The 23,841-nt window shown below is 42.2% G+C and overlaps 1 protein-coding gene across 1 annotated transcript; it reads right to left on the bottom strand.

Moving 5' to 3' along the window:
* Nucleotides 1-208: 208 nt before the first annotated feature.
* Nucleotides 209-16,040, bottom strand: LOC134089427 (NLR family CARD domain-containing protein 3-like; the record flags this gene model as incomplete). Its single annotated transcript, XM_062543873.1, has 11 exons — nucleotides 15,995-16,040; nucleotides 12,824-12,985; nucleotides 9,595-9,708; nucleotides 8,619-8,732; nucleotides 5,127-5,347; nucleotides 3,154-4,954; nucleotides 2,201-2,371; nucleotides 1,197-1,349; nucleotides 887-1,057; nucleotides 438-590; nucleotides 209-290 (listed from the first exon to the last, which is right to left on the bottom strand). Coding segments are annotated over exons 2-11 (3,141 nt in total), but the record flags the coding sequence as incomplete, so codon positions are not given.
* Nucleotides 16,041-23,841: the final 7,801 nt, after the last annotated feature.

The following is a 23,841-nucleotide window of genomic DNA, read 5'->3' as shown; positions in this document are numbered from 1 at the left end:
AATGTTTCTCAAATTCATGTCTTGATTCTAGTAGAAAACAACAGTGTCATTACAGTAATTTAAGGTCAACAATGTGAATGTGTACAAGTGTAGGCCTATGTGTCAAGAGTATTACTGACCTCAGTTTCTCCAGTTGGCAGTTTGGGTTTCTAAGACCAGAGAGCAGCTTCTCTTCAGATGTTTGCAGATCACAGCCACTCATGTCCAACTCACTCAGTTGAGAAATACATGACTGCAGAACTGAGACCACAACCTCAGAGGAGCTGTCTTTGAGTCTGCAGCTGATGAGTCTATAGTGAGAGAGGAAAACACTATAAACAACATGTCCTTTATACTCCTTACAGTATATTCCCAAATATGAAAATGCAGAAAAATATGGACTGTTTATTAGATCAAACAGAAAGCACATGTCTGTGTGCACTGTCCAAAATACAGACCTCACTTTACAGTTTTGATTCAGTGGTTGATGGAGCAGTTCTCCTCCACAGTCCTGCAGCTCACTGTCACTGATGTCCAGCTCTCTTAGATGGGAGTTTGCCCACTGAAGAGTCACAGCCAGAAATCTTCCTCTCAGTTTACAGCCAACAAGTCTGTAAGAGCATAAACCATGTAACAGTCACAAATTGTGAAATCAGAGACCAATCAAGAGTGAAACACAGATTTCGTTATTGTCTGATTAATAGACTCTACAGTTAACTGAACTCTATATGGAACACATCAGGAAGGAGCATTATACTAAGTAATAGGGCTTGGACCAACATTGACAAAAAAAACAAAAGACACAAATTCGTGTTTTGATTCCAGTAGGAAATAACAGTGACACTCTTCTATGTCCAACATGTGAATGTGTAGATAAGGCCTGTGTGTGCTTCAGAGTTTTACTGACCTCAGTTTCTCCAGTTGACAATTTGGGTTTGTAAGACCAGAGAGTAACTTCTCTTCTGATGTTTGAATATCACAGCCACTCATGTCCAACTCACTCAATTGAGAAATATAGGACTGCAGAACTGAGACCACAACCTCAGAATAGCTGTATTTGAGTTTACACCTGGTAAGTCTACAGAGAGGAAAACACCATGAGCAACATGTCCTCTATACTCCTTACATTCCCAAATATGAAATGGTAAATAAAGGTGTTAGCCGTTTATTACTTCAAGCAGAAATACTAGTCTGTGTGCACTGTGCAAAATACAGACCTCACTTTACAGTCTTGATTCAGTGGTTGATGGAGCAGTTCTCCTCCATGGTCCTCAAGCTCACTGTCACTCATGTCCAGCTCTCTTAGGTGGGGGTTTGCCCCGTGGTGGGCCAAGGCCAGAAATCTTCCCTTCAGTTTACAGTCAACAAGTCTGAATGAAACAACATGAAAAAAAGACCGAAATCAAAGGATAATCAATCAAAGTAAGCAAACAGCTACGTTGTTCTTGTCTGGTTAACACAACTTGTTGGTAATTCTATATTTCTATATATAATTAGGCTACTTATTAATTTAGACTGGCAAACTCAAGAAAACTTAGGAATCAGGTTTTATTCTTACAAGCAGAGAGGGTAAAAATGATCTTAAGTCTGAGGAGGCCATGGGCCCTTGGATTGAACCAAAGACCCATGGCCTGCAGCATGTCCACCTTCTACAAAAGTCAATCTCTCATTCTTCTTCTGACCAACACTGCTAATTCATCACATTTATAAAGATTTGAACAAAGGGAACAGGGCGCCAAAAACAAGGCAAGGTCATTGGTTCACTTAGATGGCTTCAGTCACACCCACTCACACCTAGTCACACCTAGCCACACCTTCTCACTCTGATTAGATTTACATGTGGAGGGATATCATATACAGTATGTCACTATCATCACTTACAGAATATTCCAAACATTCTTACACTGGAACCATAACAATCCTTACACTGAGACTATCATAATGATACCAGACATTTACATTTCATGACATATAGATATATTACATCAAGGTAGAATCCTTTGTCACAGGGCAAGTTGGGTTCAAATTGCAAAGGAATGTTGGCAATTAGCATTTCACAGGGGGGAAGGGAAAGTGTTTTCCTTCTAACACAACAAGTATCCTTGCCTGCACAGATCCGTGATTCAAGGCTGTTTGCAATGGTATAGAACTCCAAAATAATACTCATAAATTATTACCATCAAACTGTATGTGTCTCAAAATAGTCTACAATATTACTGACCTAAGAGTCTCCAGTTTGCAGTTTGGACTCTGTAGAGCAGAGAGCAGCTTTTCTTCTGATGCCTGCAGGTCATTCTGACTCAGGTCCAGCTCTCTTAAGGGGGAGTTTGCAGACCGCAGAGTTGAAGTCAAAATCTCCCAGGACTTTTCTGTTAGCTTACAGCCAGCAAGTCTGCAGTAGAGGCAAAGAATGGATCATGTTTAAATCTGCAGGAAGAGTGAGGGAGGAAAACAATACATGTGCCCCCCATACAGTATGTGCCAGACCCAAAGCAACACTACTAAGGGGGATAAGAGGAGAGAATATATAAGCCCTGAATACCATGCAGAGTTAACGCTGTCCAACTACAGACACAACACCACTAAAGACTGATGTGTGATTAACCCAGAGCTGCATGAGCAGAGATCTGACTTATCTAAGCAGTTCAGACTGGAAAACATCATGTTCAGTGTTTTTAATTACACCCCATTTATACCATACACCTCCATGGAACATTTGCACCTGCTGATTTGATTTGATCAGGTGCAGAGATGGAATATTCTCATGATGGGAACATTCACACAACAGGAAATAGATAAATAGGAAACCTCTGAATGGTTATTTAAACTGGAAAATAAGATACTGTCAAATTTTGAGATGTGCAAAAAACTACACCCACCCCTGCCCTAACAAACAAGCACACACACACACACACACACACACACACACACACACACACACACACACACACACACACACACACACACACACACACACACACACACACACACACACACACACACACACACACACACACACACACACACACACACACACACTCAGTAAACTGTTTTTCGATTTCTCTGTGTAAACTCTTTATTATTAATCAGCCTACATATAAAACATGAGCTCTAGCAAACATGTCAGGATTGTGCAGTGTGTGTAATCACTGAAGTATTCATTCTGATACTCACAGTGCCTTTCTGCAGCATCTCACAGCTGGCACTAGTCTCCTCCGTCCCTCATCTGAGGTTTTGTATTTCTTCAGGTCAAACTCGTCCAGCACCTCCTCAGACATCAGAAGCACATGAGCCAAGGCTGAGCAGTGAGCCAATGTGAGCTGTTTCACAGCACCTTTCTCTGCCTTCAGGAAAGCCTGGATTTCATCATGGACAGAGGAGTCATGCATTTCCACCAGGCAGTGGAACAGGTTGATGCACCGCTCAGGGGAGATATTTTGTCTCTGCATCACCTTCAGGTTCTTGATGGTTTTCTTAACACTGTCTGGGCTGCTGTGTGTGTGTGTCAGGAGGCCAAGCAAAAGTCTCTGATTTGACACCAGAGAAATGCCATGAAGGAAGCGAACAAACAAATCAAGGTGTCCATTCTTGCTTTCCAAGGCTTTGTTTACTGCATTCTTCAGCAGCTCATCGAGAGGCACATCTGGCACAGACCTGGATTTTTTGCTAAGAAATGTTTTCAGGACCTCCATGCTCTTATTCAAGTAGGAGGCAAACAAATGAAGTGCAGCAAGAAACTCCTGGATGCTCAGATGGACAAAGCAGTACACCTTCTTGTGGTGAAACACACATTCCTCCCTGAAGATCTCAGTGCACATGCCAGAGTACACTGAAGCTTCACTGACATCAATGCCACACTCTCTCAGGTCTTCCTCATAGAACATGAGATTGCCATTCTCCAGATTCTTGAAAGCCAGCTCTGCTAGTTTCAATATGACACCCTTATGTGATTCTAGGAGGCTCTGTCTATCGGTCTCACTTTCCTCTTGATACTTCTGGCCCTTCCTTGTGGTCTGGATGAGCAGAAAGTGTATGAACATCTCAGTCAGAGTTTTGGGGGCTTCCTTCCCATCATCCTGTTCCAGTATTTTCTGAAGGACAGTGGCTGAGATCCAACAGAAGACTGGCATGTGGCACATGATGTGAAGGCTCCTGGTTGCCGTAATGTGTGAGATGATTCTGTTGGCTTGATTCTGGTCACTGACTCTCTTCCTGAAGTACTCTTCCTTTTGTGGGTCACTGAATCCTCGTACTTCTGTCACCTGACTGATGCACTGAGAAGGGACCTGACTGGTTGCTGCTGGTCGGGAGGTTATCCAAAGGAGAGCAGAGGGAAGCAGAGTTCCCTGAATGAGGCTCGTTATCAGCACATCCACTGATGATGTTTTTGTCACATCAGACAACTTCTGGTTCTCTTGGAAATTCAGTGGAAGTCTACTCTCATCCAGACCATCAAAAATGAACACAATGTGGCGATCTTTGTATTCACCATCTTGTAGCTCTCTAAGCTCAGGGTGGAAGTCAAGCAGGAGCCTGTGAAGACTGTACTGATCATGTTGGACCAAATTCAGCTCACGGAACGGAAGCACAAACATGAAATCTATATCCTGGTTAGCTCTGTCCTCTGCCCAGTCAAGGATGAACTTCTGCACTGATACAGTTTTTCCAATGCCAGCAATCCCCTTGGTCATGACCGTTCTGATGTGTCTCTCCTGTCCAGGTAAGGGCTTGAAGATATCATTACAGTTGATTGCTGTGTCTTCTGTAGTTTGTGGCCTGGATGCTGACTCCACCTGCCAAACCTCATGCTCATTATTCACCCCTTCACTCTCTCCCTCTGTGATGTAGAGCTCTGTGTAGATCTTGTTCAGGAGGGTTTGAGTCCCTGACCTTATGATGCCTTCGCATATGCTCTCAAACCTTCTCTTCATACTGGCTTTATGGGTCATCAATACTCTGTTCAGGACATGGTTGTCTGTTTGGAAAAATAATACAAGATTTGTTTAATACAACTGGTTACTGTGTCATTTTATACAGATTGAAGTGCACTGAACAATTTCCTGATTATTGAGTTTCAAACACAAAAGTTTTTCATGACCGTGCTAGATTCTTTTTTAAAAAATTGCTCTAATTACCTTATGACTCACCTGATAGTTTGGCCCTTTTGACTGGAGGGTGTGGAAAGGGTTGTGTTCTCTTTCTGCACTGGGGACAGCTGTAGTCTCCTGATGGACCAGACTGGCTCCAGTAGCTGTTGATGCACTGCCTACAGAAACTGTGTCCACAGCTGGTGATGACTGGGTCCCTCAGCAGCTGCTTACACACTCCACACCTGGACTGTTCCTGGGTCAGAATATTCCTAAATCCACTAAAGAGACAATAATAATTGTGCACATTATTCACAGGATCCTTCCGCAACAGAAAAGCTTTTTTCCACATACTGTATCATACTGTAGATCCTCATAAATAAATACTGTGTGGAATGAAAGTAGTTGTTGGTGGTTACATTTTCCTACAGGGATTTCACTTCATTATTTGCACAAAGGAAATCAAATGATCAGGAGATGGCATATGAAGACATACGTATTCTCAGAGGCTTATTGAGGGTGGTCCTTGTCTTCAGTCAGTGCCGCCAGTCCCACCACACGCATTGCGCACTGTGCTTAGGGCACCAAGGGACACAGGGGCACCCAAATATACCCAATAAACCGTTGCTTTACCGCAAACTGTGTTTTACTCTCCCTCGCAATGTTATCAATGTCAAAATGCACCAACACCATGTTACATACAACAATGATTCCACCTGTAGATTCCATCTATTACCACTTCAAACGTGCATTATTTTCCTAAACGCACGGCGCGTCGTTGATTATCCCTTGCGTAACGTTGCATAGGCTAGCCTACCCATCAACAACCACGGTTGCCTAGCGCTTCTGTTGCCTGATCAGGTTGCTGAACTTGCAAAAATATGCCGACACACACGTCGGTAGCATTCTGTTAAAATTTGCATTTAAAACAGCCGGTCTTGACTCTATCTGGACATCAGCTATGGGCATAACATTCATTCAAACATCACTTCCGAGTTCATAGCACTGGCATGGCCATGGTCATGTGGTCAAGAACAGCAAAAACGCACGGGTATGTAATGTGTCTAATATTGCCATTAGCTGCAACTCAAACGCCTTTCTCCTTCACTTTTTTTACTTTGCAAAGCCAGTAAAAAGCTCTACTAACTGCATGATTCTACAAGCCTGACGACGTCATACTCAATTCTTGTCAGAATATGAGTCTGAAACTGCTCCATTCAGCTGCGATAATGGGGCGTGATTCAACCGATACAGGGCGGGGGGGGGTAGCTCTGCACTCATTGGATAGACCAAACCAAACAGAACAAGCTATTGGCTGTCAGTATCTATCTTGTACAACACCGAAATCTAAGACAACGACATATATAGCAGGGTAGACTATATGGATATGGTATTTTTCGTTTTTAAAAATAATTCCTTCAAACTGTATGCAATGAACAGCTGGGGAAGTGTGTCATTAACCCAACGAGCAAACAGACATTTTTAAACAAACGGGAACAACATCACCCAAACATGCTGTTTTAACTTGGTGAAAGTGAAACTGAAGTTTTCCCACATATCCACGTTGGTCAAGTAAGTGTTCAGAAATAGTTGTGTGATAAAACCTCCGTTTCAATAGCTAAGATAAATGAAAGGCCAAACTGCATGAACAAATTATGCATTCATAGCCATAGCGTTTCTGTTGCAATCAAAATCAATCGAAGCCAACGTGGTCTCACACCCAACTCGTCGAACAAGGACGCATGCAGCCGTGAGCATCACTGCTGTTCATCTGTCAATCATCATGTAAAGCCTGCCCTGACAATATGATTGGTCCGAACAGATCTGTATCGCGAATAGTAGCAGCTGAACCAAAGATCATTAAGGGCGGAGCCAGATACTTCATGAGAAGCCACTTCCTGGAACCCGAATTGCAAGAGGGAGGGGGGCAAAATCCCCCTTTATGCAGAGCTGTTCCGCCTCTTTTCCATTGAAGTCTATGGACATGACACGCATGACACACCCCCTTTATGCAGAGGAAGTGATCCCCGTTTTGCGCCCATTGACATGAATTACGACGACGTATCTTGCTCCGCCTTAAGGATCTTTGGCTGAACGGAGCAGTGCCAGACCGAAGTTCCCTACAGAAATAGGATGTAGGCGGGGCTAAACTTCGGTCTGGCATCCAGGCTATGATTCTACACCATCACCAATCTAACATAATCTACCTGCATCAATGTCATTGGGCAACAAGTTTCTTGGAAAACATTGTTTGCACGGGCACGGCACTTGTTCCTTTTTAATTAGAAACAGAGTTGTCAAGCATGTCATTACACAATTCCATCTCCAAAGCAATGAAGGCTGCTTATAGCAACGCATTATTGTGCATATTATTGCTAATATTGTGCTCTCAAAGTAGCTCAAACAAACAAGGCTTGTGAATAAGAGTTGACAAAAGGGCATTATGAGCATGTAAAGACTCAATGCTCTTAAAGTGACGATGCATAATTGATCAAAGTCTAAGTCAAACAGCATTTATTCAGAAATGAATGGTTAAAAACACACAGTAATGGACTGAAAATTACTGGGGTTCTTTTTTTAACTTTAGGTGTTTGAGTTACCATTTAAACATTTAACAAAATTAAGATTCATCACAATCACAATCACCATTAAGAAACTTGCTTTTAGCACCAAAATGACCAGCAGCGGAGGTCACATATAAGGGGTAGAGACCTGAGGAGAGTGATGTCAGATTGCATGGATCTCTCTCCCAAAAGCATTTCTAGTTTCCCCTGTTATGCCCTTAAAAAAGCACAACAAAACAAAAGGGGGGAGAGCGAGTACAATTGCAGTATTTAACACAATTTTATTCGCTCAAAAAGTCCAACATTTCAAACAGCGACGGCCGACCAGCCTTCAGATAAAGGCACCAACGTACGACCCTCGGCTTGATCTGCTTGCTCACTCTGCTCTCTCACTCTGCTCTGCCAGTGGGAGGAACTCCAGCGTTTTAAACACCAACAGGTGACCTGTGCACCGGTACACCTAATTGGGCTGATTGCCTCCAATCACACCTGTAGTGAAGTGAAGCAGACAGAAAGACGGCCAGGGAAGAGGCAAGGCCAAGGGGCCTGTAACACCCCTGCATTTGAGAAAAAAATTTGCTAAGTTTTTGCTAAGTATTCACAGTATAGAAGACTCTCAGACTCCACCTCCTTGGTCATACAGGGGCCCCAGAATTGTTTTTTGGTGACTGATGGTTGGAAAGTAGTGCTTGTCAGAAAACAATCACGTACATGCTCAGACACACACACACACACACACACAAACACATACACACACACACACACACACTTGTCCACTCTTATATGTACAGCGCCCTCCACAATTATTGGCACCCCCTTCCTTCTAAATAAATGCACTTGTATTAAAGGTTGGATTTTACGCTTTTTTTCATTGTGGTCCTATATTATTTGGAAAAAAAAATAATTTATTAGAAGCTAAAGAACACGTCTTAACCAGAGGTGCCAATAATTGTGGAGGGCGCTGTAAGTATATTATCTGATATCTCACTTTGGATCAGACAGTGGAGGTCCTCTGTTGAGATTGGGAGGATCACCCTTTGACCGGTCACTCCTCATGGACACACAGCTGGGCACTGGAGACACTGGTCTGTGGGTCTGTGGACTGTTTACATAATGGGACAAATAATAGGATTAACCAACACATCTCTTTGACCATTAATGAGGTCAGTATTTCTAAAAAGAAGCATATGCACCCATGCAGACATAAAATGTCTGTGGTCTCGTTACATAAAGAGACAAATAAAATATTTACCAACATATCTATCTGATAGTTAAAGAGACCCTATGCAACATTTTCATAGTCATAAAATCGCTTAGAAATCGTCGTTTTGCTTGACTGACCAGTTTTATCGAAAACAGTTACATTTCCTCCCGCCCCAAGTGTCCCTATCTGCTATTGCAGCCTTGCAGTTTGTCCAGGGAGCGATCACTCTTTGTTTACATCTGGAAGTCTGAGACGCGTGAGGAACGAGAAGAACCACGCTTGCAATTTATATATAAATGATTATATATACATACTGTACACGCTTAAGCTGCAGGGAAAGCTCTGCAGAGAAATATGCAAGCATAACATGAGCGAAAAGCGAAAGCAAGACCGGAGATGAAATCGCCAATCCTGCATAGTTTCTCTTTAACAGGCATTTTTATATTGTTTCTATCTCTCCCTCTTACATATACACACACATACACACAAACACAAGTATCTCTCTATCCCCAAAGAGCTCTTGAAGACTCAACTCTTCTGAGAATAACTCCTCTCCCAGAACATCTAAAAACCTAAAACACCTACCAGCTAATTACCATGCACTTCCTTTCTTTTCTCATCTCCTTCACACACACACACACACACACACACACACACACACACACACACACACACACACACACACACACACACACACACACACACACACACACACACACACACACACACACACACACACACACACACAGACTTCTCTCACTTTGGATCAGACAGTGGTGGTCCTCTGCTGAGATTGGGAGGATCACCCTTAGACCGGTCACTCCTCATGGACACACAGCTGGGCACTGGAGACACTGGTCTGTGGGTCTGTGGACTGCTTACGTAATGGGACAAATAATAGAATTAACCAACACATCTCTCTGACCACTAATTTATATTGCTTCTATATCTCTCTCTTTCTCTACAAAATGCACATATACATGTACAGAACAGTACAGTATACACACACACACATACACACAAACACAAATATCTCTCTATCCCCAAAGAGCTCTTGAAGACTCAACTCTTCTGAGAATAACTCCTCTCCCAGAACATCTAAAAACCTAAAACACCTACCAGCTAATTACCATGCACCTCCTTTCTTCGCTCATCTCCTACACACACACACACACACACACACACACACACACACAACACATTAACCAACACATCTCAACTAATAAGGTCAATATCTCTATATGTTCTGTTTTTTCTTCTCTCTGAAACACAAACGTGTGGACAGGTTAAATAGAGTTTTGGGATTGAATAGTGAAATGTAACATGTAATTCGATTACTTTTTCGAGTAACGAATAAAGTGAGGGAAAATGGCAAAAACAGCAATTAGATTACTGTCACTCTCCCGCAAGCAGGCTGTGTTATTGCATTACTAAACCATGATTCTGCTTTGACCGTGATTTTTGTTTTTGACGCTATACGTGAGCGAATATAAGCTATATGGCCAGATGAAAGTGGACAGCTAAGAAACATACTGACTAGGCTACTGTGTGGAAGATCTGCTCCAAGAAAATCCTTGCAAAAGACCAATAGACAGCCAATCTGAACATCTGCTTGTACACCTTCGCTGGGCCTAGCAAAAAAGCTACTGAAGATTAGGCTATACAGTACCACGGTCATTCATCTAAAATCTTAACTACCGCAGTCTGTACCAAACTTATGTGCTACACATCCCACCTTATTAGGCTACCTGCTTGCCAACTATGAGGGCAGCGGAAAGTGAAAGTCAGTCGAAATAAATAACAGTTAAAGGTATACTATGCAACGTTTTTCAGTTAATCAATTCGTTCCATACTGTTATATATGATTAAATGAGTCATTACCGATCGAATGGTGTTTTTTTTGGCCGCTCTAGTGGTCTGTAGCGGTAAAACCACACTTGCAACTTCAGGAGACACCGGGCACGCACCCATGCTCTACTCCAGGAAGTGTCATGTAAAGTCTCATGAAAAGACACGGCAGACTGACCGATTGAGGAGTTTTGTCAAATATACGCGCTAAAGCTGTAGGGGAAGCTCTACAGAGAAATATGCAAGCATAAAACGAGCGAAAATGAAAAGTGAAAGCGAAACCGGCGATGAAATCGCCAATCCTGCATAGTATACCTTTAAAGCAAACAACTTTTTCAAATAACGCATCCCGATTGCCACTCCGTTGCTGCTGAGGGTTTTGCCTAAGGCAAATGTATGAATACGACCATGCTGCATTGAATACATGGAAGTTCAGATATTACTTTGAGTTTGTCTCAGTAAAAGAGTAAAGACATTAGAGCCCGCTGTACATTCTGCGTGGGAAGAAAAATGTTGTCTACAGCGAACAATTCCACCTCAAATCTGAGTAAGCACATACAGTAGCAAGCCGGCACAGGAATGTGAAACTCATTGAGAAACCCCCAGATCCCGACATGGCTGCTGCAGCAACCTCCGAGGGCCCCTCTAAATAGACTTAAGAGTGACAGGACTTAGTGCCGCTGAACTAAAGAAGCTTGTCGCTGGCTACATTGTCGAGGACATGTTGCCCATTTCCACTGTAGACTCATTCTGATTCAGTCTGATGCGTTGTAGAAAAAATACCGACCAAAAGCGGTGTCAAGCTGCCGCAGAAAAAGTAATTTGCAGGATACCTTGAGAGAGAATACGACATAATGAGGGATAATTTGAAGGCTGCACTCGGAGATGTAGACTTTGTTTTCACTACTGCTGACATTTGGACGATGAATAATAACTATGCTGGAATATGCAGAAGAAAGACTTGCTTTATTTTTTATTAAATTATGGTGGAATTTGCAAAAAAACAGGTAGCCTGGTTGTAAACCAGACCCTGGGATTCTTTCAGATTAAGGGTTTGGCCACGAATAATTTCATGGCCCGTTTGAGGGGAGGCACCAAGCGTGCATTTGAAAATCTCACTGCACACAATTGAATAACAGTAGATCAATGTTTACTCTGACTGATTCCGGACTTCAACGCAACTGGATAACACCACCAATGTGTACTGAGTTTGAACGATGCAGCATTGTCGTCATCAGTTTAGCTCACCTTTGGCCCGCCTTTATCAGTGATTATTATTATACACTGATTTGATTGTTATCCCAGATGGTTGGGGTAAACGTAACTTGCATCATTGCTCGTGGCCAGAGTCTCTTGCAGACACAATTCAAATTGTGTTCTCGGGAGCACTCTAGACTTCCAGGGTAGAAAACCGGTTTAACAGTTCAACAATTTAGTTAGAATCAAAGTCAGAGACTGTTGCATTTCATTTAATTTTTGTTTGATGCAATGTGCATAGTTAAAATTGAAACTAATAAAACAAGTTTTTAAAAGAGACTGTTTCATTTAATTCTATTTTATATGGTGGAATATGCAGAAATAATAGAATTAGGCTGAAAGGTCTATTGCTTTATAGAGTATCCAGGCTGTGTATACTGTAGCTAGTGTGCTTTTGAAAAAAAAAATAAGTTAAGTAACTATTAAAGTAATTAATTACCTTTTGAAAATAAGTAATTAGTAAAGTAACTGGATTACTTTCATAGATAAGTAATCAGTAACTAATTACTTTTTCCAAGTTGACCAACACCGCATACAACACACACACACACACACACACACACGGTACACAATATGAATATGTGCATGTGTGCACTTGCTTTTGTGTATGAGTACTTCTCTGTCTGTGAGTTTTCGCTGTGAGTGTGTGAGGACATGTTGAGAAACACACACACTGATGGATGAATAAGATGTCATCACATGAGCCTGACTGGATGAATTTTCCTTGACTGACAGATTTACATTAGTTTTACCAGTTTACAGCTTTGGTACCTACATACATGAGCGGTGTGTGTGTGTGTGTGTGTGTGTGTGTGTGTGTGTGTGTGTGTGTGTGTGTGTGTGTGCGTGCGCGTGCGCGTGTGCATGTACTCTGGTGAACTCACCCTGCACTGTGTAGCCCTTGTCCTTTGCTGATCCCCTGATGTCCATCAGTAACAGACTCATCATCCTTCAGGGACACGTGGCTGGACACAGTAGGCCTACATGCTGCTCTGCCTGTCTGATTTCCACCAATAGCATCCTCACCATCTTCAGAGTAATCCATCCTAATCAATCAATCAATCAATCAATCAGTAAATACAGGAAATAAAGGTAAAGAGAAAATGAGAAAGAGTGAAAGAGAGGACGGCATAAAGACACTTCAAGGTTGCTGATGAAGTGCTTAGTTTTAGCAGCTGTGTGGACCAGATCTGATCTGTGGGTGCATTTCTGCTCCACCAATAGACGTCTGAAACGTAGTGAAAAGTAAGCGGAAATGCAGAAGAAATTGAACATCTTACTAAACATCCCACCACCTCCACCGCTATCACCCTCAACTGTAGCCTACCCCGGAGAGCACCGCATGTTTCCCTAGATTTTGCAACGACCGTAGGCCTATGGCATTGCACACGGCATAAAGGCTAAACAATTTCATAAGGGTCATTCCACCTCAATTCAATGGATTTTAGAGAAAAGTTCTGCTTGACCATCTCAGATTTGCTTCAAACTTTTACCATCTAAAGAGTAACCATTTAAACTAACTTAGCCAAAATATTAGATTGGTATACCTAATACATCCAGAGAAAAACATTTTTGAACATGGTACCCCCCTTCTGATTTTTGGCACATTGGCGCCCTCATCTAAATCTGCAGCAAAGTTCAGATGTCATTATCTCAAAAAGTTTTCAAGCTAAAGACTTAAAATTTTCTGTGAATAATGATTGCCACGTATAGATTCAACATATTCATTCGTAAGCTGTATGTGTTGACACTGACTGTGTTTCAATCTTGTGAAATTAGAAGAAAAATTGCAGATTTTTTTCACATCCCCACATTGGGTGCCCCATTAAACAATTTATAAACAAAATGTTTGGCAAATGGTTATGTCTCTCTACAGAAGTGTTTAAGCTGTTTTTGAAAAAGTAATTAAGAGGTGTCTATATTGCTTTTTTGTTGGAAGTATTGTAACACGAAACTGAAAAATAATCAATTTTGATGATATTGTATCTCCCCATTACAGAGGTATGACAAACGATACCAATGAATTGAACACATCTCCAGAAAGAGTATGGAATGGGCTTTCAGACTGTGAAATTTCAAGATGGTATTATGACTATGGTTATTGAAATGTTATTTTTGAAATATTGGTCTACTGTAACAACACATTGCTGATATCACTAAATAGGGACATCTAGTGGCATTAAATAGTGGCAGCAGCTATTTATTTAGGAAATACAGGAAATATTTAATTAGTTCATCACCCAGCAAGTAAATGAAAAAATAAAATGTTTAACAGAATAAGACATAAACATCTGATACTTAGGAATAAGACAAGGATTATGAAATCATGAAATAATAGCACAAAAAACAACGCTAATTGTTGTAATAGACCAATATTTAAAAAATAAAACTTAAATAACTGCAGCCATAATACCATCTTGAAATTTCACAGTCTGAAAGCCCATTTCATACTCTTTCTGGAGATGTGTTCAATTCATTGGTATAGCTTGTCATACCTCTGTAATGGGGAGATACAATATCATCCAAATTGATTATTTTTCAGTTTTGTGTTACAATACTTCCAACAAAAAAGCTATATAGACACCTCTTAATTACTTTTTCAAAGACAGCTTAAACACTTCTGTAGAGAGACATAACCATTTGCCAAACATTTTGTTTATAAATTGTGTAATGGTGCACCCAATGTGGGGGTTTGAAAAAGATCTGCAATATTTCTTCTGATTTCACAAGATTGAAACACAGTCAGTATCAACACATACGGCCTATGAATGAATATGTGGCATCTATAGGTAGCAATCATTATTCACAGAACATTTGAAGTCTTTAGCTTGAAAACTTTTTGAGATAATGACATCTGAACTTTGCTGCAGATTTAGATGAGGGCGCCAATGTGCCAAAAATCAGAAGGGGGGTACCATGTTCAGAAATGTTTTTCTCTGGATGTATTAGGTATACCAATCTAATATTTTGGCTAAGTTAGTTTAAATGGTTACTCTTTAGGTGGTAAAATTTTGAAGGAAATCTGAGATGGTCAAGCAGAAGGCATTTGTTGAATTGAGGTGGAATGACCCATAAGGGTTATGGATTGTAGGCTAAAGCCCTATTCGCACGGGATTAGTATTACCTGTGGACCTTTGGTGATTTGTGATAATTGCGGAGAATGTCTGAGATCTTAGTCCCGTGCGAATGTGCCATGTCTGTAATTTGTAAAGTAAAAATTCCGCCGCAAATTACCTACCATATTTCGCCAAACACAGACGTCCGGTGATAATACTAATCCCGTGCGAATCTGTATCTCAGTGATTGCTGTTGCAATTGCATATCTTTTCTACTTTCTGTGTTGTTTTCGGACGTTAGCATACGACATATCCGGGTGTAATGTCAGTGAAAATAGAGTAATTTACAGACTTTGCTTATCCCGTGCGAATGCGCTGCAAGTAACACAGAGGTGGGGCGATAATTTGAAAATGACCGGAGGTCCACAGGTAATAGGCCTACTAATCCCGTGCGAATAGGGCTTAAAAGGAACATAGTGAGGTTAAAAACGTTTTTGCCGATAACTTTGGATTAGAGATGCCCATAGATAGTAGCCTAGTTGTGTCGTTCAATTTTACCATGATCAAAGAGGGTAATAAACATATTAAAAATCACATCTTCTGCGCACGTCTCAACTGTAGGCTACACATGGCTACTCAGTCTACCGATATTCCAACTACCCTGGACCCACTTGATAGCCTAGGCCTACTGTAAAGTCGATGAATCTAGACGATAGTCTATGGTCCCGAACAATAAGATATTTCTGTCATGTTCAGGGCTGCAATATCCGAGTCAAGAATCAAGATTAGTGAAGTGTGAAAGGTAGGCCTAATCTACTCTAGGCTATCATAAGCCTACTGTTAGCCGCCATCATCAACTCCGTTTCGTCTCGATTGTTGACGGTAATAATCTTCTTTTTTAGTAGCCTACACGAATAAACCACCAATCACTAGGCCTACATGTATCGAGTAGCCTACAATCGTGATTGTAATTTTGTTTGTAGCCTATGGCCTACTTACCGACATAAAATTGATGTAAAATTCCTGTGCGCGACTTGCCCTCGTAAAGTCCTCCCTACTTTCGGTTTCACCGGTTCCGCGTTGATCACATGGGCAAACAGCATTTTCCCAGGTAAAGTTAGGTAAAGTGGAGAAACTACTCCCCCGGTGGCTGACCGGAGTAGTTCAGGCCAACAATTGGAAAGGAATAAAGGAAATCTGTCCATTTTCAAGGCTACTTTCTGTTTAGCCTGGGTGATCTCTTGGACATTTTTTGCGTATTCTTCCATCTCCTCAGTGTGATGTAAGTTCAAAACTCTGTCTAGTTGTAGGCCTATATTGCTCCTTATTTCTCCAAAAGGGGGTTTATGAAAGACAGGTCAGAACATCAATGAGAGCTGAATAATTTCTCATGAGACAAATAAGACACAAAGTTAAATGGATGTCTAGTCAGCATTCTCATTGTCTTAAAGGTCTTAACTAAGAGAAGTTTGTTTGTCTACATTTAAAATTATGCTGAGAGAGTGTGCGGGAAAGTATCTTCAATCAACTTGTCTGCTGCTCCAGTCATGTTGATAGAGCAGTGTTTCCCACACATAGACAAATTTGTGGCGGTGCGCCACAGATTCAGCACCGGCCGCCACATATTGCGTCTCGTTATTCTTTTATTTATTTATTTATTCTTATTTTGAAACGCTATTGAAAAACACGCAGCATTCGTAAAGCTTAATTTCCTCTCCCTGCGCTCCCTCTCTGTCACTCGCGCGTCTGTCTCTCATACACACAAACACGCACAGCCCCTATACCCTCCGTGCACACCGCGGCTGTCTGTCTCCATGAAAACCAACGAGATCATCCCTGGAAGCGTGGTCGGTGGTCGCACTGATGCACCTGACGTTGCTCGGGTAGAAGCATACAGTTCTCCCGCAACTTTTGTAGTCTATGCGTGCAACTTAATTACCAAACAGTAGAAGTAAACTCATTCTCCTTGGCCCGCTCTCGTGCGCGCTCAATGGACAGCCGCCCTCCACATGCACATTTAATCCAAATAAAACATTCACAATCGTGGACGCATTGACGCATAGAAGACGACTAGCTAAATTACTGTTATATTCGGTTAGCATCATTAGTAGGCTATGCTACAGACATTTGATTAAAACTCTTGCATTCGAGTTGACTGACCACCAATGTTTTTCAACTCCAAGACTTAAAAGGGCCTGTCCCAAGGAGAAAAAGTATTAGCTTACCTTGAAACTTAAACACATGTGGGGAAAATGAACAGTCCAACCAGTAGAGTATGATAAGCTTAGCCTGCTATGTTTACAATATTTTCAGGCTTCAACCAGACAGCTGAATTTAAGAAGTGGAGTTGTAATATGAATAGTAGGCTATAATCTGCATAAAGTTTGCTGTTATGAATATCAGAAATGTCAGTATAGTATAGGCCTATATAATGTAAATAATTACATAATATGTGTGTGTGTTTCAAATAAAGACAAGCTTCACATCTTGGTAAAAAAAAAAAAAAAAACCATTATAAGGAGACTAGCGATAAAAAGGCGAACCCCCCCCCCCCAATTGACAATTCGTACAACTTTAAGTCATCCTTGATATTACTGTAGCCTATATGACATTTTCTTTAATGCGACTACATTGCATAAGGTTTTAGGGCATTACTGTACAGTAGTGCTGTTTGTCAAACTACAGCCCACAGACCAACAGACCAACAGTCACTTCTTCTTCTCCTGATAGTTCAATGTGGTTTTGAGCAACATTGTCATAGTTACAATTTAATTGACCTCTCTGACTTTTGTTACAGCTGCTTTTTAAATTGTACAATGTCGCTTGTCTTCTTTGAGAATGTTGTTAGCCATTATCTTTCTCAGAAAAAAGAAAGTAAGTTTGGGAATACGCTATACAGTGGTGTTCACCAGAGGAGAATATCTGGAGGGTAAAAGAGCAGCACATTGGGAGAGGCTCTGAAGTGGGTGGCTAGAGAAATGTGGGAACAGGCGTCACATGTTTAACACTAACAACACAGAGGGTTGTCATGAAGTAGGTAAGATAGGCGTACTACTGGAACAAATTGATATTCTAGCAAAGACTACTGTAGAAACTGCAGCAATACTCAAACTGAAATTATTATGCCAACAGCAGAAAGATTGAAAAGATATTTATGTTTGTGATAGACTTTTGTTGTTGTTGTTGAAAAATCAACATTCTACTGAATATTTACCTTTGTGGAAAACTGCATGACATTTTGAGGATCACACGTTAACTCTTCAAATGACAGCAACACAGCAGTGTCCTCTAACCCTGAAAAGCTGCACTTTTAACACAGCCAGATAGCAAGATGGTAATATAGAAATACAGTTGATTTTCCATCCAAATCATCATTTTGGTTGGGGTCAAAATCTCAATGTCAGGCTACATGACCACAATGACATGAAATCAGTCTCATAATCTTACCAAAACCTGACAGTGTGGTAGGCTATTGTTGATGGTATAGTCAAGTGACATAAAATTTTATTTTGATAGCACACCAATTTGGTTGCCATATCCACTGTAGGCCTACTGTGCTACAGAGACCAGACAGGGTGAGAGACTGTGTGGGCCTGTCACAGTAAATTTGGACAGGGCCCAGAGACCAAACTCTCCTCCCTCCGGTGGCCACACTCAGGAACTGCTACTTGGACCTTTTTCACTTCTTTTCAGAAAGACTGTTAAATGTTCTATTTAAATCAAACTAGATGTTTACACCCACATCTCCAGCTCCAAGCATGATTGAAGGGTGCAGAGTTCTCCCCAGTGGTAAATGTAGAGCCATACATATGAATAACATATTTGGTTATATGTGAGATTATGCACCCTCAATCCTATAAATCAATTATCATCTAATGACGTTATGAGAGCACAGATGGAGGATGAAAGTTTCATTTCAATTCAACAAGTTCAGCAGGCTCTATATATATAGGATGTAAATATTTCACTTTTGCAACAGAAAATCATTCACATGGTGGCCAGCAGGTGTCCACTGAAAATGTTTCCCCTGTATGTTCCCGTCAGTTCAGATGACTGGTTGCATGCATTACCATGTACATCTGGTCTGCCGGTGTCAACAGAGCAGTCATGTAAGGCTGTTTTCCACCGCAAGCGACAAGGTCCATTTTAATATAGAAATACTAATACATTGCTAGCTTCTTAAATAAACGGTTAAATGGAAATAGCAGAGGGTGAATGTTCAAGGAGCAGCTTCAGTCTTCTGGTTTTAGGTTCATCCCTCTTTAGTTTAGTACTGTAGATACAATAGAACAAACTGCCCATTATGGTTCATATTTCACATTGACATGCCACACACCAGTTGAAGTTAAGTTTAATTACCTCCGCCAATGAAAGAAGGAAGGAAGGGAGGCTGGGAGGCTGGGAGGCTGGCTGGCTGTCAGATAACTCAAAAAGTCATGGATAGATTTCGATGACATTTCCAGGGAAGGTCTGAAATTACCCAAGGAAGAATCAATTACATTTTGGGCGTGATCCGTATCACCGTCTGGATCCAGGAGGCGGTTATGTTTTGGCTTGGTGGAGGTCTGCGCTCTCTGAGTGCTTTTCTAGTATTGGTTGATGTTTTCATTAGATTGCATGCCATCAGTGCTGTAGACCCTCTCATGCAGCTCACCGCACTTATAGAGCCTGTTGATCTTCATAATGTCCATCTCTGATAGGTCAGTCCTCTGATCTCAACCAGAAACAGAAAAGAGAAAGAGAAAAGCTCCTGTCTGCAGGGCTCACTATTCACATGAAGTGGGAAACGGATGAACAGTCAGTTACAGGCATTCACACACATGCACAAATGTTCATTCACATTGATTTTTAATGTTTAAAGTTGCAATCCGTAATTAAACCCTTTTGAGTGGTGGATTAACTCTAATTGCTAGCTCTGACATTTCAGAGGTGGATACACACACACACACACACACACACACAAGCAGGGTGTGGGTATCCACCTCTGAAATGTCAGAACTATCTTATGAGTTCATCCATCACTCAAAAGGGTTTAATCACCATTGCAACTTTTAACATTAAAAATCACATCCATATTCATAATATGTACACTAATTGACACTAGGAAACATTCGACTGGTACCTTTATGAACTCTGGACAATAACCTCCACCATCATAAAACAAGCGCTGAATGTCCACCGTGCTTACAAAACTCATAGTTTACCCACCTCTTATTTTACCAATACTGTACATATCTGTACACAAGCACACACAATGTACATAAACACACCACACACACACACACACACACACACACACACACACACACACACTGACCACTACGTAGATCATTAGTGATGATCTTCCTCCTCTCCTCCTCCTCTTCCTCCTGGTGTTAAGCAGATCTTCGAGGGGAACACAAACTTCAACATTAACGAAATCCGGTGCTTCACTGAAACGTTGGTCCACTTCATCTGAGACGGTGGTCCACTTCATCTGCGTCCACCTTGAACGCTGGTCCTCTGCTAGTATCAGCATGAGGATGGAGGTGCTGGTCTGTGACCTGCTAGGAAGAACACACACACACACACACACACACACACACACACACACACACACACACACACACACACAGGACTGTCACTCTCTACAACTTTTCCCTGTCTGGTCCAGTTCTAATGTCCTCTTAGACCATCACAGCCCCACAGTCAGACCGCACCCACTCCAGTGACACTCCAGTTCAGATCCCGAGGTCATTCTGACCAGACCCCAAAACCAGCAGAGTGGGTATCAAGTTTCTTGTTGGATTTTCTTTTGAATCCTAGGAAGTGGGGCCCTGACTCCCTGGCCAATGGGACCTCGTGTCTCCTTAGGTCCAGGAATGGGGAGGACTGAGTCAGCTCCCTAACGTCCTTGTCATCGTTATTCAGACGATGAGAAATCCGCATTCTGTTAGAGATCTATTCTATGGTACCCCCAGTCCCTCTTCCCACTGGGGGTGAAAGATAATGTCCCAGATGCTGTGTGTGTTGTTAACTCCAAACCTTCAGACTGTCACACTAAGTTCAGTGTTTTGCTATTCATTTCACTCAGCACTTTCTGTTGAATGTGAATGTTGGAGAATAGATGTTGTACTTTTGACGATGCCACCTGACCTGTCTGATAGCCTCCAGCTTCATAGTCTGAGGCAGTGGGCATCTGTCAATCAGGTCCAACATGGTAAACTCGGACAAGATGGTGTTTACTTGCTCATTCTGTTCTCCTGCAATGTTCATTTTGTGTCCACGGTACCTGTATGTCTCAGGAAGGGAATACACACACTTGGGTTTTGTTGCTGTTGTGAACTGTGAATTGTGACATTGATTCTCTCCACTGTCTCCTACAGAACAGCACATTTTGTCTCCTTAATCTTCAGACCGGACCATTCCAGAACACAAACAAACACAAAACTGATATCATGCTTTAGAAATATACTTTATATATATTTCAGTCTTGTTACATTCTATATTGCACAGAGGCAACCCTGTTATGTTGAATAAAGCTGTCTGTCCCTGGTGTCCATTTTGTGAGTAGTCCATCTCTTAACTCACTGTGCCGTTCCTCCTCTTGTCCCCAGAGCCGTGCGGAGCGTCCCTCCTGACATGACCGCTGAGTCTGGGTTCTGATTGGTCTCCTCAGACCGCGTCACATTTCCACATCCTGTCTGTGTGTGCCAAGCTTCCTGCTTGTTGTCCAGCGCACCCTTGCAGTGTGTGACGTGTCTGAGCACTAACATCACCCACACACACACTCTTTCACTGTGTGCCACCCTGTGTCTCCATGCCACCTGTCTGATGGCCTCCATCTTCATCTGAGGCAGTGGGCATCTGTCCATCATGACACTCACACTCTTCCACTGTGTGCCACCCTGTGCCTCCATGCCACCCATACACACACACACACACACACACATGCACACACACACACACACACACACTCACACTCACACTCACACTCTTCCACTGTGTGCCACCCTGTGCCTCCATGCCACCTACACCGCTGCAAGCTGCTCCAGTCGGACCTGCAGACTGCAGAGCGGGTCGTGTGCCACAGAGACGCAGCTCCCTGTCTCAGGAAACCGATCGACTATTCATTATTATTGATTACAGACGTGTCATTTGTGAGCTATTTTTTGAGGAGGGTCGGGTTTGGAGGTATATACTGTAAGGTGTATTCAGTGCAACTCTGCCACCATCCACCCAAAACACTCTCACTAAGTTCCACACCTGTCCTGCATCTGCTGTCCTGGTGAATCTATGAGAAGCCCCTGGCTGCAGTGTGCAGATCGGTTCTATGGCTCAATGTGGCACAGTCTATTTACCTGCTTACCATACGCTACGCTGGAGTTCAATATTTCTCAACCAAATCTCAAGGAAGAAGACTTAGCTCAACAAAAGGATCCTCCTCAGACTACTGGACTAACATGGACATGATTAGATTGTTCCTATGCACTGTAGGCCTGTTGATGTAGGCTGCAACCTCCTGAAAGGTCATGCTGAGAGTATTGGTAGAGTACTTATACCTGAGACTCATTGATTAAGTGGATGCTAATAGTACTGATTTGTCTTACTGAACAGTATTAAAGGTGTTGAGAAGGTATTTCGTATTCTGTTAATGAAATTGTGACATACTATATAATTCACAATGACAGATTTTCACATTGTGTCTGTTACAGAGATGTGTTTGCTGGAGATGTCACTGTGCAGGTTTTCACCACTATCATTGAAAAAAAGTGAATCGCAACCTCTGCCGTATGTGTGTGTATGTGTGTGTGTGTGTGTGTGTGTGTGTGTGTGTGTGTGAAGGTCGGAAGACATGAAGAAAGAGTGAGAGGAGTAGGACGAGGAAGTGCACTAGGGGCAGTCTCCATGCTCCACTCTCCCCTCTCTACACTCTGGGCTGTTTCCACTCTCCACTCCCACCTCTCTACACTCAGCACTGTCTCCACTCCCACCTCTCTACACTCAGCACTGTCTCCACTCCCACCTCTCTACACTCAGCACTGTCTCCACTCCCCCCTCTCTACACTCAGCACTGTCTCCACTCCCCCCTCTCTACACTCAGCACTGTCTCCACCTCTCTACACTCAGCACTGTCTCCACTCCCACCTCTCTACACTCAGCACTGTCTCCACTCCCACCTCTCTACACTCAGCACTGTCTCCACTCCCACCTCTCTACACTCAGCACTGTCTCCACTGTCACCTCTCTACACTCAGCACTGTCTCCACTCCCTCCTCTCTACACTCAGCACTGTCTCCACTCTCCACTCCCACCTCTCTACACTGGAGGCTGTCTCCATGATCCACTCCCACCCCTACACATTTGCCAATGCACTTTTTTGGGGCCTTTTATTATCAAAATGTCATAGGCAGAATAGAAAGTAAATGATTATTGTGATAATGCTTCTTTTATTTTATTCCAGGTTCACTGACATCCAAATCTAAATAGTAGCCCCCCAAAGTGTCAGCTTCATTGGAGGCCAGGATTTAGTTTGCAGGCTAAGGGGTTGTTAAGTTAGAGGTGTTTAATTCTGGTTATACAGTTTGGAGTCTCCAAAAAGGATCTAAGAAAAACGCATACTGTATATCTTTTGAAACATCATTCTTTCTTCTATCATTCTGCTTACAACTTGGGTAGGTAATTTTAGCAAAAAAAATAGAAATAGGGGGCTGACTGCACCAGTGCACAAAGCAAGGTCTGTAAAGACATGGTTGACAGAGTTTGGTGTGGATGAATTTGACTATCCTGCACAGTCCTGACCTCAACCCGATAGAACACCTTTGGGATGAATTAGAACAGAGACTGAGAGCCAGTCTCCTCATCCA

This window comes from Sardina pilchardus, chromosome 1 (assembly GCF_963854185.1).
Source record: "Sardina pilchardus chromosome 1, fSarPil1.1, whole genome shotgun sequence".
Lineage (NCBI taxonomy): Eukaryota > Metazoa > Chordata > Actinopteri > Clupeiformes > Clupeidae > Sardina > Sardina pilchardus.
This window is presented reverse-complemented; position numbering and strand designations above follow the sequence as displayed.